At 55.8% G+C, this 14,504-nt stretch overlaps 1 protein-coding gene across 1 annotated transcript; it reads left to right on the top strand.

Moving 5' to 3' along the window:
* The first annotated feature begins 1,235 nt into the window (after positions 1–1,235).
* Positions 1,236–11,085, top strand: PSMD3 (proteasome 26S subunit, non-ATPase 3). The gene is made up of 12 exons (XM_005294137.4): positions 1,236–1,517; positions 3,304–3,494; positions 3,987–4,124; positions 4,654–4,790; positions 5,005–5,195; positions 6,435–6,538; positions 7,018–7,132; positions 8,283–8,402; positions 8,673–8,776; positions 9,341–9,496; positions 10,287–10,337; positions 10,737–11,085. The coding sequence occupies exons 1-12, from the start codon at positions 1,340–1,342 to the stop codon at positions 10,812–10,814; spliced, it is 1,563 nt and encodes a 520-aa protein (XP_005294194.1). The 5' UTR covers positions 1,236–1,339; the 3' UTR covers positions 10,815–11,085.
* The last annotated feature ends 3,419 nt before the right edge of the window (positions 11,086–14,504 follow it).

The following is a 14,504-nucleotide window of genomic DNA, read 5'->3' as shown; positions in this document are numbered from 1 at the left end:
TTGTCAGAAGACAGGATACTGGGCTAGATGGACCTTTGGTCTGACCCAGTCTGGCCGTTCTTATGTTTTTAACGGAGACGCACGCAAAGCTCTGCACCCAGATGAAAAAACATATCCTAATAATGGCTCGAACGCCTGCAGTACCACGCAGGAGCGCTTACTGTTAGGCGCCACTGCTGCCTTGGGCGGAGGCACCAAGCTCTTCTTGAGACCCGGACTGGAAACTCACTGGAGCAAGGGCTGCATCTTCCTGGGTGTTTGTGCAGTGGCCAGCACAATGGGGCCGCGGTCAGGCTGGGGCACAACCCCCATAACAAAGAGAAGGTGAAAGGGGAGAGGGGCCAACAGTTCCTCACCCTTTCGGGGACCAGGAGCAGCAGTGGGGCTTGCGGAGTTTCCCCTGAGGAAAGGGGGTCACTGGAGGAGGGGGGAAGGAATCCTCCTGTGGGAAGGGGGTCCCTGTGGGGGAGGGAGTCACTGGAGGGAAAGGGTCCCTGTGGGGGGATCTCCCCAGGTGAAGGGGTCTTCCCTGGGAAATGGGGGTCTCTGAGGGGAGGGGTGAAATAGAGGCCTTGGGGGGGAATAGGGGTCTCTGAGGGGAGGGGGTCCCTGGGGGGGAATAGGGGTATCTGAGGGGAATAGGGGTCTCTGAGGGGAGGGGGTCCCTGGGGGAGGAATGGGGGTCTCTGAGGGGAATAGGGGTCTCTGAGGGGGGGGTCCCTGACGGGGGTATCCCCAGGTGAAAGGAGTCTAACGGGAGGGGGTCCCTGAGGGGGAGGGGCGCACGCGGGGTTAATCTCTCAGGGAGCAGGTTTCGCGTCAGAGGGGGACACGTTGGGGGCGCAAGGCCCGGGAGACCCCGTGTCTGTGTGACTCGCCCGAATTCGCTAGGGCCGCCCGAGCCCGCCTCAGCCAACTAGAAAATGCCGCGGTGCGCATGCGCCAAGCTCCTCAGGCCTCACACCGGAAATAACCGACTAGGAAGGAGATTCCCGAGCGGAACCGGAAGTAGCCGAGTTGAGGACGGAGATACCCGAGCGAAGCCGGAAATACCCGAGTGATTACGGAGACGCCAGGCGGCGGCGGGGGCTGAGCCGAGGCGCGCGGCCCCGAGCTGTGACGTCCCAGCGGCGGGAGGCGGTCCCTAATCCCGCTCGGCGCTCGGCTCTCCAGCCTCCTTCTGACTCCTCCCCCCCCGCTCTCTGGGCTCGGCTGGCCGGGCCTGGCCTTTCCCAGCACCCCTCGCGGCGGAGCGGGCCGCCTCCTCCCGCGATTGTTGCACCGTCACCGCGAGCGGCGCGAGCTCCGGGCCCGGCTCCCCCCCCCCCCCGCCCGCGCCATGAAGCAGGAGGGCGCGTCCCGCCGCCGCCCCGGCGCCGACAAGGCCAAGCCGCCGCCCGAGGAGCCGCCGCCCGGGCCCCCGGACGTGGAGATGCAGGAGGAGGCGGCGGACGGGGCCGGCGGCGCCGGGGAGAAGCCGCCGCCGCAGCGCGAGCTCGACGCTGTCACGCTGGAGGGTGAGGGGGGGGCAGACCCGGAGGAGACGGGATCGGGCTGGGGGCGGACCCCAGGGGGGGGCAGAGGGGAACGGGAGGGGGGGGAGGACCCCGGGGGGGGGCAGAGGGGAACGGGAGGGGGGGGAGGACCCCGGGGGGGGGCAGAGGGGAACGGGAGGGGGGGGAGGACCCCGGGGGGGGGCAGAGGGGAACGGGCGGGGGGAGGACCCCGGGGGGGGGCAGAGGGGAACGGGCGGGGGGGGGAGGACCCCGGGGGGGGGCAGAGGGGAACGGGCGGGGGGGGGCAGAGGGGAACGGGCGGGGGGGGGAGGACCCCAGGGGGGGGGCAGAGGGGAACGGGCGGGGGGGGGCAGAGGGGAACGGGCGGGGGGGGGAGGACCCCAGGGGGGGGCAGAGGGGAACGGGCGGGGGGGAGGACCCAAGGGGAGGGGCAGAGGGGAACGGGAGGGGGGGAGCGGGAGGGGGGGAGGGACCCGAGGCGGGAGGGGGGGAGGGACCCGAGGCGGGAGGGGGGGGCAGAGGGGAACGGGAGGGGGGGGAGGGACCCGAGGCGGGAGGGGGGGGGCAGAGGGGAACGGGAGGGGGGGGAGGGACCCGAGGCGGGAGGGGGGGGCAGAGGGGAACGGGAGGGGGGGAGACCCACCGGGGGACCCAGCAGGGCTGGACCTCGGTGCCCACCAAATCACAGGGGCTGTTTCCCTCTGCGAGGCCAAAGCCAGCCCTGGTCTCTTCCCTATGGGCCCCTCCCCACTGCTCTGTGAATTGCCCCGTTTCTCTGAGTCCCAGGGGAAGCCTTTGTAGGGCGAGGGATATTTGGGGGGTGATGGTTCGGTTGGGAAATGGCATCGGTATGGCCAAGGTCCCCGCCGCCGCCGCACACCCGAGCACCTGGCCCCTGCTGCCAGGCAGGGAAGTGTCATTGTCGCTATCTCCCAGAGGCACAGGGACATACAGGGGCTGGTTCTTTAGTGGTGCTAAGCAGTGTCCGCTCCCATTAACTTCAGCTGGAGTTGTGGATGTTCGGCACTCCTGAAAATCAGACCCCAAGTGGCTCGCTTAAGGTGACAGAAGGTCTGTAGTCGATCTGGGTGAATTGAACTCTCGGCCACAGCCAGCACCGTCTGTGTCCCCTCCACCCCAAGTGGCGCATAAAGTGACTCCAGTGTTTAGCTTATCTGTCAGGTTTCTCGTAAAGTGCAGTGGGACACTTCAGTGTGAAAGCTGCTACCTAAGCATGAGATTCTTATAATTGCTCTGTAATTAGGATGAAGGCAGTACCCAACTGGATCAGCCCAACCTCCATCTACTCTGGTTTGTGTTTGCACAGTTCCTGCCACGTGCGTGGGGTCCTTGTCTATCACCGGGGCTCCTAGGTACTATTGTAATATAAATAATAATACTCCAGTATGCCTTCTTATGTCCTGAGGTAAGGAATGGTGTCCCTAGCCTCTGTTTGTCAGAGGATGGAGATGGATGGCAGGAGAGAGATCACTTGATCATTACCTGTTAGGTTCACTCCCTCTGGGGCACCTGGCATTGGCCACTGTCGGTAGACAGGATACTGGGCTAGATGGACCTTTGGTCTCACCCGGTACGGCCGTTCTTATGAGGTATTGAGGCTTTCTCCTTAAAATGATATTAAAATGAGCAGGTAGAAGCATGCATCAGTCTTCAGACAAGAAGCAGGGGTATCACCAGTATGACCATTAAGTATTAGGATTGGCCACCTTTGTGAGAGCACTTGGCAGAGGCGAAGTGCTAGCAGGATTTCCCTGTGCTGATGCAGACATCAAAGAGCATGTGAAGCAGCTTGAAAAGGCTGTGTCTGGGAAGGAGCCTCGCTACGTCCTGCGTGCCCTACGGGCTCTGCCCTCCACATCCCGCCGACTCAACCCCAACGTGCTCCATAAAGCCATCAATGGCTTCTTCACTTCCAACAGCACCGTGCGGGACTTCCTGCTGGGCTTTCTGGAGGAGGTGAGTCCGCAATGGGTGCAGAGGAGGCTGCTGAAGTTGGGGTGGTGACTCTGCTTTGGCAGATGCTGGGGCTTTTAGTAGCAGAGAACGTGTTGTCGTAATGGAGGGGAGGGGGAGCAGAGACACCAAAGGGAGTGTTCAGACATTACAACCTGACTGTTCAGGAGTTCCTGGGAAGTGACTTGAGAGCAGTGACTCGATCTAGTTCCCAGCTGGCTTGAGTCTGTATCTAAGAAAAAATCACAATGGCATTTGCTGGCCTGTGTTGGCATCCTCAGCAGAGAGAGCAAAGACTGAGTGGGCCATGGAGACTGACCTTTCCTTTGTTCCTAGAGGCGAATCCTCCAGGTCAAGATTGAGGCACGCTGGGTGGGCTGGGAAATTGGTACGGGCATCGGTGATGGGTATGGCACATCCATGTTGAGTTTCCTCTGTGAATTACTAGAGGACTTCAGAGCTGTGGATCCAGCACATCTCGGTCTCTCTCTCTAGCCTATGGACACAGAAGCAGAGCTGCAGTTCCGTCCCCGGACAGGAAAGGCAGCATCAGCCCCCCTCCTGCCAGAGGTGGAAACCTATCTCCAGCTGCTCCTGGTCATCTACCTGATGAACAGTAAACGATACCCAGAGGTAAAACTCCAGGACTGTCCTGCATGCTGCATTGGGGAGATCCATCCCACTACTGAAACTCAAGGACTGGATGTGTATGGCCCATGAGGCTGTAGGGTCAGACGAATAAACTGGCAAACCTGGGTGGCCTCCCCATTGCCTCCCTGTTCCCATGAGTTGAGTACAGGTAGATGGTGGTAGAGCGTCAGAGCAGAGAAGCTTTGTGTCCCACCCTAGCCTAGCACAGGTGGAGGCTTAGCAGCTAGCCAGCAAACAAAATACCGCTGCCTCCATTTAGTTACCTCACGTTTTACTGCTCTGCTAGGAGAGCTTCCCTGGAGTTATTTTAACTGCATCTCAAAGGGATTGGCCGAGATGCAGCCCATGGAAGCTACCAATGCTTCAGGGACTGGGGATTTGGATTAATGCAAGTTCTCACAGCCAAAATGCTTCTGATTACTTCCCCTTCTGTGTTTCCTCACAAGTGAGTGTTCGTTCTCTCTGTCTCTGTAGCCTTATCTGTTTTGACTTTTCTCCTTCCCTTCCCCAGGCCCAGAAAGTGTCTGATGACCTGATGCAGAAGATCAGTCCTCAGAACCGCCGAGCCCTTGATCTGGTGGTGGCCAAGTGTTATTACTACCACTCCCGCAGCTACGAGTTCCTGAATAAACTTGATGTGGTCAGGAGGTAGGACTGGCTGCTGCTGTGTCCCATAGGTCAGTTGCAGTGCTGTGTGCTGCATTCGCCCGGAGCCTGCCTATACAGAAATGAAAGGGCCCTTGGTGCCTAATGGCGGCCGTTAGCTAGGATCGAAACCTTGCTGAGGACATTTGTGCGCTCCCCTTTTGCAGCTTCCTCCCTCCCCCCTGACACACTCTTTCCTCTCCACCCTCTTTTGAAGTTTCCTGCATGCCCGTCTGAGGACGGCAACCCTCCGTCATGACGCAGATGGTCAGGCCACCCTCCTGAACCTGCTGCTGAGGAACTACCTTCACTATAACCTCTACGACCAGGCGGAAAAGCTCGTCTCCAAATCGGTTTTTCCTGAGCAGGCCAATAACAACGAGTGGGCCAGGTACCTCTATTACACAGGTGAGAGGCAGCAGTGCCACCGCACGCTGCTTTACTGTCGTGTTGTCTAGCGACTAGAGCAGGAGACGGGAATCAGGACTCCTGGGTTCTGTTCCTGGGGCCAGGGAAGGAGTGTGATCAAGTGGTTAGGGCCAGGGTCCGGATTCTGAGGGTTTTCTCCTGGTTCTGCCACTGACCCTGTGACCTCTGGAAAACCGCATAATCGCTGCCTCCATTTCTTCACCTGTAAAATGGGCTAATACTTAGCCCAATGCGTGTGTCACAATTTGCTACAGGATCCACCCCTTGCCACAGAATTGTGTTCCACCATCGACACATCCTGCCCTAGTAAATGGGAAGAAAACACTGGACAACATGCACCAAGGATAAAATGTGATAGTCTTGTCTGCAGGTCCAAAATGATAGGTCTGAGGGGGCTGACCTGCGAGGATAACTGCACACAAAGGGAGTGGTGGAAATGCCAGCACTGTTCACTGCTATCGGGCTCAATTCCACCTTCCCCAACAGCCCCCTCTGCAGCTGCCAGACCCTCCAGCTTTGCCCTGGACTCTTGCAGTGCAGCGTCACCAGTACAAACGTTGGCAAGTGGAAGTGGCAGGGCAAGTAAAACTGAACTGAATGGAAACTGGAGAACGGAGGGGCCACTGTGCTGATCGTGTTAATGTTCATGTTTAATTACATTCAAAATCTCTGTTCTAAAATTTTAAATGAAGCTGCCCCGGTTTCCAGACCAGGTGTCACAGACCATGTCCATCTTGCCAGGGAGTGCACTGGGCCTTGGTAATAATCAGCATGCTAGTGAGCAGAGGTGGGTGTGAGGCTTTGAGAGCTGATGGAAGGGCCATGGATATGCAAAGAGGTGTTCGCATTGCTGCCCTGGGCAGGGAAGGGGTGAGGTAAAGATTGCTCGCGTCCTGCTGTCCTTGCTGAGAATGTCCCGACTACACAGAGTACATAAGCGTGTGATCTCTGAAAGACTGGAGCTCCTCTAGTCATTTGGAGCCGAGGCAACTGAACGCAGATCTGCTTGTTGCTGACGTGACCTCAAGTGTCTGTCTCAAACTGCACCAAACTAAAGCAGCCAAACAGCTGGCAAGGCATGGAGCAGTCGGCTTGATTAGCAGTTTGTGCTAGGTAGGGTGAAGATCTCCGTGCCTGGGCTGGGCTTTGTCCGTTAAACCAACTTCTCTCTGAAACAGTTTCTGTCCCTCTGTAACTTCCTTTCCCCTTCCCTTCCAGGTCGCATCAAAGCCATTCAGCTGGAGTACTCCGAAGCACGGAGGACCATGACGAATGCCCTGCGGAAGGCACCACAGCACACAGCGGTTGGCTTCAAACAGACGGTGAGTGGGTGCGTGATCCTCCAGGGGGCACCTCTGGGTGGATGCGTCAGGCATTTGTGCAGGCACCATGCGTAATCAGGCGCATGGAGAGGAGCAGAGACAGGGTAGGATCTGGGTCTCTCACCAGCTTCTTGGCCGGTCTATTCTAATGAAGAATTTGCTTCCTTTGGGTCTCTAGGGCAGTTCTAAGAGATTCCTATTGTTTGAAATGGGCCATCCTGATTATCACCATAAAAGTTGTTTTTCTCCTGCTGATAATAGCCCACCTTAATTGATTAGTCTCGTTAGTTGGTATGGCAACACCCATTTTTTCATGTTCTCTGCGTATATACGTCTTCCTACTCTATTTTCCACTGCATGCATCTGATGAAGTGGGTTTTAGCCCATGAAAGCTTATGCCCAAATAAAATTGTTAGTCTCTAAGGTGCCACAAGTACTCCTCGTTCTTATAGTCTCCTGTGTCTGTCTTTCTGCCTAAGGTCCACAAGCTGCTCATCGTGGTGGAGTTATTGTTGGGCGAGATCCCGGACAGACTCCAGTTCAGACAGCCTTCCCTCAAGAGGTCACTCATGCCCTACTTCCTCCTGACGCAGGGTAAGGATGCTCTGGCTTCTCCCCAGAGCTTCATGATATGTTGTTGGATGATCTAGGAACCCCTAACTTTCTGTTCTGTGCCCTACCATTTGGTCTAACTACAGCTTCTCAAATTTTCATGAAAAATAGTGACAGCAACAGGTAAATTGCACACTCTTATTTATGCTGTCTCATACTGCAAGAACAAAGAAATTCTATGAAACTGAAAGATGTAGTTATAAGGAAATGTGGGTTATAATCTGTGGAACTCATGGCCACAAGACATCAGAGACCAAAGGTGTAGGTTGATTTTTAAAAAAGGTTAGTCATTAGTATGGACAATGAGAACATTGACATTTTCATTACATAAGACACAGACTTTTTTTTACATAACTATCTTTTCACAAACAAGGGTCACTTTCATGGTTAGATTTTTTTAGACTAGCAAAATAGTGGTGCAAAAGATAAAAGTGCACTTAAAAAATGTGTGCTAGTGTTGCTATGGACAACTTCTGATTCCAGAGCCACACGTGCACATTTTTCAGAATGGAAGATAATTTTCAGTAACTTTGTGCCCCGTTAACTGGTTTGATGACCAAGGGACACTGCTCCTGCTTCCAGTGCCCATGGTCCTGGGTTCTAATCTCAATGGATCACTGGCTGGGGGAGTAAAATTTACTTTTTACAGTGAGTAATTAACCATTGGAATGATTTACCAAGGGTTGTGGTGGATTCTCTATCACTGCCAATTTTTCAGTCAAGACTGGATTTTTTTTAAAGACATGCTCGAGTTAAAAAGGAAGTATTTTGGGGAAGTTCTCTGGCTTCTGTTACACAGGTCAGAGTAGATGATCACAGTGGTCCCTTCTGGCCTCGGAATCTATGAAATTGTTGGTCTCCAGAAGTCACTAAGTCATTGTAAATTGAGATAATGTTCTGCTCTTTGAAGGAGCAACATGTTTTTAACATTTCATCAATAAAGGGCACTGTCTCCTGTTTTATTTCTGGCATTTATGGATCTAACCTCAAAATTCCACTCACTGTAACCTTTACATGTCAGGAAGGAGTTTGTTGAGTGGTGGGTGTACAGGACTCCTGGGTTCTGTTCCTGCTCTCACTGTCTGACCTAAGCAGATCTTTTCTCTCAACCCTCTCCTATATGTTCCCACAGCTGTTCGGACAGGTAACCTAGCCAAGTTCAACCAGGTCCTGGATCAGTTTGCGGACAAATTTCAGGCAGATGGGACCTATACCCTGATCATCAGGCTGAGACACAATGTGATTAAAACAGGTAGGAAGCTGCCAATGCCATGTCGTTGGGGCCAGGGCATCCTGTCCCGATGCAGTGTGGTGGTGTCGTGGCTGACACTCCAGCATTCGAAGTCTTGGCCTAACTAGCCCGTGGCTGCTCCTGTCGTTTAATGCAGCAAAGGAGAGCAATGTGCATTTAAGTCTCCTTGTGCTTCTTGGTTTAAAAGGCCTCTCGCTATCACACCCACTTCCCACCTCACTCTGTGGCCCCATGACACGCTCCAGCTCCTGTTCCTTCTCTCACCTCCAGGTGTTCGCATGATCAGCTTGTCCTATTCCCGCATCGCACTGGCGGACATTGCTCAGAAACTGCAGCTGGACAGCCCGGAGGATGCTGAGTTCATTGTTGCCAAGGTGGGTCGTTGGGATGAAGTACAGTTCAGGGATCAGTGTAGGAAATCTAGCCCTTGGCCCCTTCTCCCTGCGGTGCTCGGGGACCGCACAACTAACCGTCAGATTCCTGAGAGGTTGGTCCTGTATCTTTCAGGCCCTACTGACCCAGGTCTCTGCTCCTCCAAAAGGATCTGTCACCAGCCTCTTACTATTGGGATCTGGGCCATCAGCAGCTCCAAGTTCCTGCATCCCAATTAACCCCTTCATGCCAGGGTGCTCTGACCCAGAGCATAGCCTTATCCCTGCCCATCTCGCTACATCTGTCATTTCTTTGAGCAGTCGCTACCAAGGGATGTTGCACCAAGAAAAACTTGAGGTGCTCCCACTGAGTGGAAGAGGGATGTGGGGCTCAAGGCGTGAGAGAACAGACAGACCAATTCGCTGTCCTGTGGGAGCGAGTCTCCACTTCCTGAGTGCAAAGCGCTCACACTGCCATCCGCGGCTTTGACCCCCGGGAACTCTGCGCACGCGAACACCAGCCTTCAAGGTTGGCCCTTTGCCGTGACTGTTGCTTCTGGGCTGTAGGCCATCCGGGACGGCGTGATTGAAGCCAGCATTAACCACGAGAAAGGCTATGTCCAGTCCAAAGAGATGATTGACATCTACTCCACACGGGAGCCCCAGCTGGCCTTCCATCAAAGGATCTCCTTCTGCCTCGACATCCACAACATGTCTGTCAAGGTAGCTAGGCTGCAGCGCAGGCTCTGCCCATTGTCCGGGTGCTGGGTCAGGGGTCCTGGGGGCCACTCTCCTGAGATGTGTGAGTGCAGCAGGGTGATTTAGACACCTCGGGCCTTCAGCAGCTCCCCCAGCAGGTTCCAGGCCCCTCTGGGGTGATGGGTTGGCTCTTCTCCTTCCTCTCCCTTGCACCCCCAAATCCTTTGTTGGGGCACCAGTTCAAAGCATGGTCCCTCTGCCCTCCATGAGCGCCCCACGTTCTCTTATCTAAACACCCCCTGTTCTGTACTCTGCCTGCTAATACAGTGCACTACATTGGGGGTTGGGAGACCAGACTCCTGGGTTCTGTTCGCCACTCTACTGAACTGCCTCTGTAAAATGGGAGAGGAGCAAGTTCCCCCACGTGGGCGCTGGGAGGCCTCATTCATGCCAAACTGCTGTGACAGCCTCTGCTGAAAGGGCCTGATCTCTGGCAAATTTCTCAGCACTCTAGCTCCAGCTGCCGGGAGCGAGAGCTGACTCCCTGGCCTCACGAGGCCTCAAAACACGCGCTGCCTTTGTGAGCACATCCTGAGCTCCACTGCCCTGGAAGGTGCAACTGAAGGTTGCTGTCCTGTCAGCGTGTCAGTCGGGCCACCTACCTGGCCATGCTGGAACTTGCTGATGGAGCAAGGAGCAGGACCCCTGGCTGCCGTGTGTGCTTGGAAATGTCTGCTACAGCCTGGGGGGTTCCTTGCCTCTGCCCTGTGGCCCTGGCAGTCCCTCACTGATCCCCTTTTGTTTGTGTTTCCAGGCCATGAGGTTCCCACCTAAGTCTTACAACAAGGACTTGGAGTCTGCAGAGGTGAGATCCCACCTGGGTTCTGGGCTTCCTGCCTGTGGGGAGAGGGGGTTGAGCTCCCCATTAGCAACCCTCCCTGGGAGTGACACATGCCTCCCTACCAGTGCTGTGTGCCCTTGTCTAGCCTGTGCTGAGACCCCTCCCCCCCATCCCTGCCCTGGTGGGAACCTTTCTGTGGCGAGCCAGGAGTTCTGTCTAGGGCCCCAGTCAGTCCTTGGTGCCAGCTGTGGTTTGGACAGAGCCTTCTCTTCACTCATTTCACATAAATGGCCATCACTTCCCCCTCTCTCTCTCTCTCACTGCTCACCTGGCAGCCTCTCCGAGCAGCTCAGTGCCCTGACCCATCCCAGTCCCACGGCTGCAATTGGCCTGTTAGGAACGTGCCCTGCCTTTGCCTTCCAGGAGCGCCGGGAGCGGGAGCAGCAGGACCTGGAATTCGCGAAGGAAATGGCAGAGGATGACGATGACGGTTTCCCATGATCCTCTGGGGACTGCAGTCTATTTTTATTTTCCCACAGGGAATATCCTGTCTGATAGAAACCAACCTCTGGTGGCTACAATCCAGAATCTGCCTTTCTTTTATAAACTCTCTGCATGTACGTATTGGGGTGGGGAGGGGAGACACCCCCAGGTTCTATATCGCCCTCTGCCTATTGCAGAGGGAAGTGCTCCCCTACAACCATCACCCAAGAGATCAGCATATTAAGGGAAACCCACCCTCCCAATTCCCAATAAAACTTCTTTTAAGGTTGCTTGTGGTGGAAGTCATTGCTGCACCCGGCGTGGGAAGCATACAAGGGGTTAATGAATTAAACCAACTGAGCTCTGTCACCAAACCTCTTAGCCGCTTCTGGGTGCCTCGTGTGTGACCTGCTGCTGGGTGGGTGGTGGTTACTGCTACACAGACCATGTCTGAGCCGCAGCTCTCACAATAATAATGGGTTAAGACTTTGTTAAGCTTCAATTATGACTTTTAAAATAAAAGTTGGAAAAAAACCTCGCACGTGTGTGTGGTTTTGCGGCTTTAAGTTTCACGGCGGGGGGAGGTGGAACAGCTTGGAAATCCCGAAGCTTTCAGATGCTGATGCAGTGAGAGAAGGGAGGGACCTTTCACGAGGTCAGACCTTCCTCCCAAGAGCGGCAGTCGGGGATTCCTTGCTCTAGTTATTGTAACCAGCTCCCTGGTGGTGGAAAAGGCATTTTGTAAAAAACTGACTCTGGCCAGATCAAAGGCTCGCTCCATCAAGTAACCCTCAGGTTTCTTCAGAGAGTTTGAGGCCAGAAGGGACCACAACGACCATCTAATCTGACCTGCGTGGCACAGGGCTGAGAACCTCAACCACTAATTAGGCATCAGGCATACAGATGATATCACATAGTGTGTCGTGCAGCACTGATCCTTCTGCAATTCTCCCTCCCTCTAAGGGGGCTACGGCTTTCTTCGTGTGTGAAGCGGTGCCAACCTGTGTGCTGCGGAACAAGAGCCAACATAACTAGATGAACCTAAGACTCCCTGAAACTGCTCTTTGCAGCCTGTCCTCTGCCCCATTTGTAGGTAATACACCTGACCTCTGTTGTGTATGAACGCAGTGCCCACAAGAGCAGCAAGTGCTTCGGTGAGGTCCTACTTTTTCCCTTGTTTTCCACGTATGTGGCCGTGGTCTGATGCTCTCAGACATCCTCTCCCTCTGCCGTGTCTCTGCTAGAAAATATTTCAAGGCAGCAGCAGGCAGCCCTCAAAACTAGTGTTGTGCTGCACTGCACGGAGTTGTTCTGTTCCATAGCAGTTCTTATAACCTGCTCCTCACTCTAGGGTATGAGTGCCGTCCAGTTGTGCATTAGTCACGTTGCTTAACATCTGTCACGGTGGTTCTCCCTTCTGCTCCCCAGGAGAAGCATGTGCTGGAGAATGGCTTGGTTTGGCAGGTTTTTAGGATCAATGCCCTGGGTTTGTGGGAGAAGACAAACACACCAGGCGCTCGGAGCAGGAGGTGGGTGGTTTGTGATGGTTCTTACCTCATGGAGGAGTTCATTCTGCTCTCAGGCCAGCCCTGCAAAAGTTCTGGTATCAGCACAAACGTGCTTTATCCTTATTGGGCGGAGGTCCTTGTGCCAGAGGAGGGAAGTTGTTGATCAGGGTTCTTTATCCCACAGCTTTAGGCTCTGTTAGACTGAGGCCGGTAGTCATTACTTCAATACCAATAACTTTGGACTCTTATGTGCCAGCCCAGGGTATTGGTGCTGCTGCCTGTATCCAGCAGGGGGTGCTGCAACACCAGACCCACGCATGTGCACTGTCCCTGCACAGGACTTCATTAAAGGCCTGGCCTGAAACAGGGCCAAGATACCCAGAACAGCCTAGTTTGCACCACTCTAAACCAGGGCCCGAGGGGCTTCTCTAACCTACCTCACCCCTCTGTGTTTCCCTGGCACCACTTCTCGAGATTTACCCTCTGGCAGGACCAATGTGCAGGGAGCCAGGGCTCGCGTCCCGTAAGCAGAGAACGAAACCCGGAAGGGATGTGCTAGTCAGTCAAGCCCTGATCCTGCACGGTGGAAACTAAACATGTCAATAGGGGTCGTGCCTAGGGATCGGCCCAGACTGGAGTCCAGTTTGCCTGGTGCACGTGCAGCACAGGTCCCCAACTTTTGGGCCAAGCTGCTCTAACCACAGGCCACCACGTCCCCCTACTGAGTTGGGAGAGACAGAAGAAGGTTGCCACAGGGGTGTGATGCAGGGAAAGGCCTGGAAGAAATGACTGGGCTGCTAGGAAAGACAGGCTGAGCCTACTTGTCAGTGAAGCCCAGCCCGGTGAACTAATCCCAGTTCCTCGCAGAAGAAGCCAATGCTGGAGTGACTCTGGGGCTTGGGTTGTGGCTCCGTGGGTGATTTGTGTTTGGTTTCAGAGCCATGGACAGTCCGGGAGTGATTCCCTTTTATACACAACATGGGGGATCTGCCCAATCCCCACCCACAGCCCCCTGCTAGTCCAGTCCTGCCCCCTCCGTCAGAAACTGCCGAGGGAACGCTCCTCCCATGCCACTGTGCCAATAATGCACTTAGTGCATGCCTAGCGTGCACAGCTATTAATGCACTTATTGTGCACAGCCATTCATGCACTTAGTGCACACCTAGCGTGCACAGCCATTCCTAGAACCTGGGAGAGAGGAGGGCAGCTAGCTGCTGGTGCACTCTGGGCCCCTCTCTGGCATGAGTAATGTGCCCTGACTACACTGCACCACCAGAGGGCGCCACGTCACTGAAGGATCCCCACTGCAGCCTCTGTCCACCTGGGCAATGGGTTCAAGCCGGAGGCACGATCCTTAGAGTCCCGCTGGGCACAGACTGTGGGCTCTTCATCAGCCCCATTAACCCTGAGCCGTTGCCGACTGGGCCTGAGTCTGAGGGGCCGTTGGCCTCCCAGGAGGGCAGCACATGTGCTGCCAGCCGGCAGAGGGCACAACCCGCGGTAGCCAGCAGTAAAGCTACCGGAGCCCCAGGTGCCAGGCCAGGCATTGGCGTCCCGCAATGGTGGGACGGACGGCTCTGGCTGGAGCCCGGCACACGGCAAGTGGGAGGGCGCATCCTGCAAAGCCCCCCCCCCCCCCCCCCCGGTGCATCTCTGCCAGTGCCCCCTGCTAGACCAACCCTAGGCTCCCCCTAGCTCTGCCAGTGCCCCCTGCTCCTGGCCTGCAGCCCCCTGCTAGCCAGCCCTGAGTCGTCCCCCCCAGCTCTGCAGTGCCCCCTGCTCCTGGCCTGCAGCCCCCTGCTAGCCAGCCCTGAGTTCCCCCCACAGCTCTGCAGTGCCCCCTGCTCCTGGCCTGCAGCCCCCTGCTAGCCAGCCCTGAGTTCCCCGCACAGCTCTGCAGTGCCCCCTGCTCCTGGCCTGCAGCCCCCTGCTAGCCCAACCCTGGGCTCCCCGCACAGCTCTACCAGTGCCCCTCACTCCCGACTCATAGCCCCCTGCTAGCCAGCCCTGAGTTCCCCCCACAGCTCTGCAGCTCCCTGCTAGCTCAGCCCTGGGCTTCCTCCCCCCAACCATCACAGTTCTGTGGGTGCCCCTCACTCCCGCCCCACAGCCCCCAGCTACCCCAGCCTTGCAGCTCTGGCTCGGGTATCACTGAGGAATTCTCAGCCAATGCTGCTGTTCTCCACCCCAGCCCCCATAG

Source organism: Chrysemys picta, chromosome 24 (assembly GCF_011386835.1).
Source record: "Chrysemys picta bellii isolate R12L10 chromosome 24, ASM1138683v2, whole genome shotgun sequence".
NCBI lineage: Eukaryota > Metazoa > Chordata > Testudines > Emydidae > Chrysemys > Chrysemys picta.
This window is presented reverse-complemented; position numbering and strand designations above follow the sequence as displayed.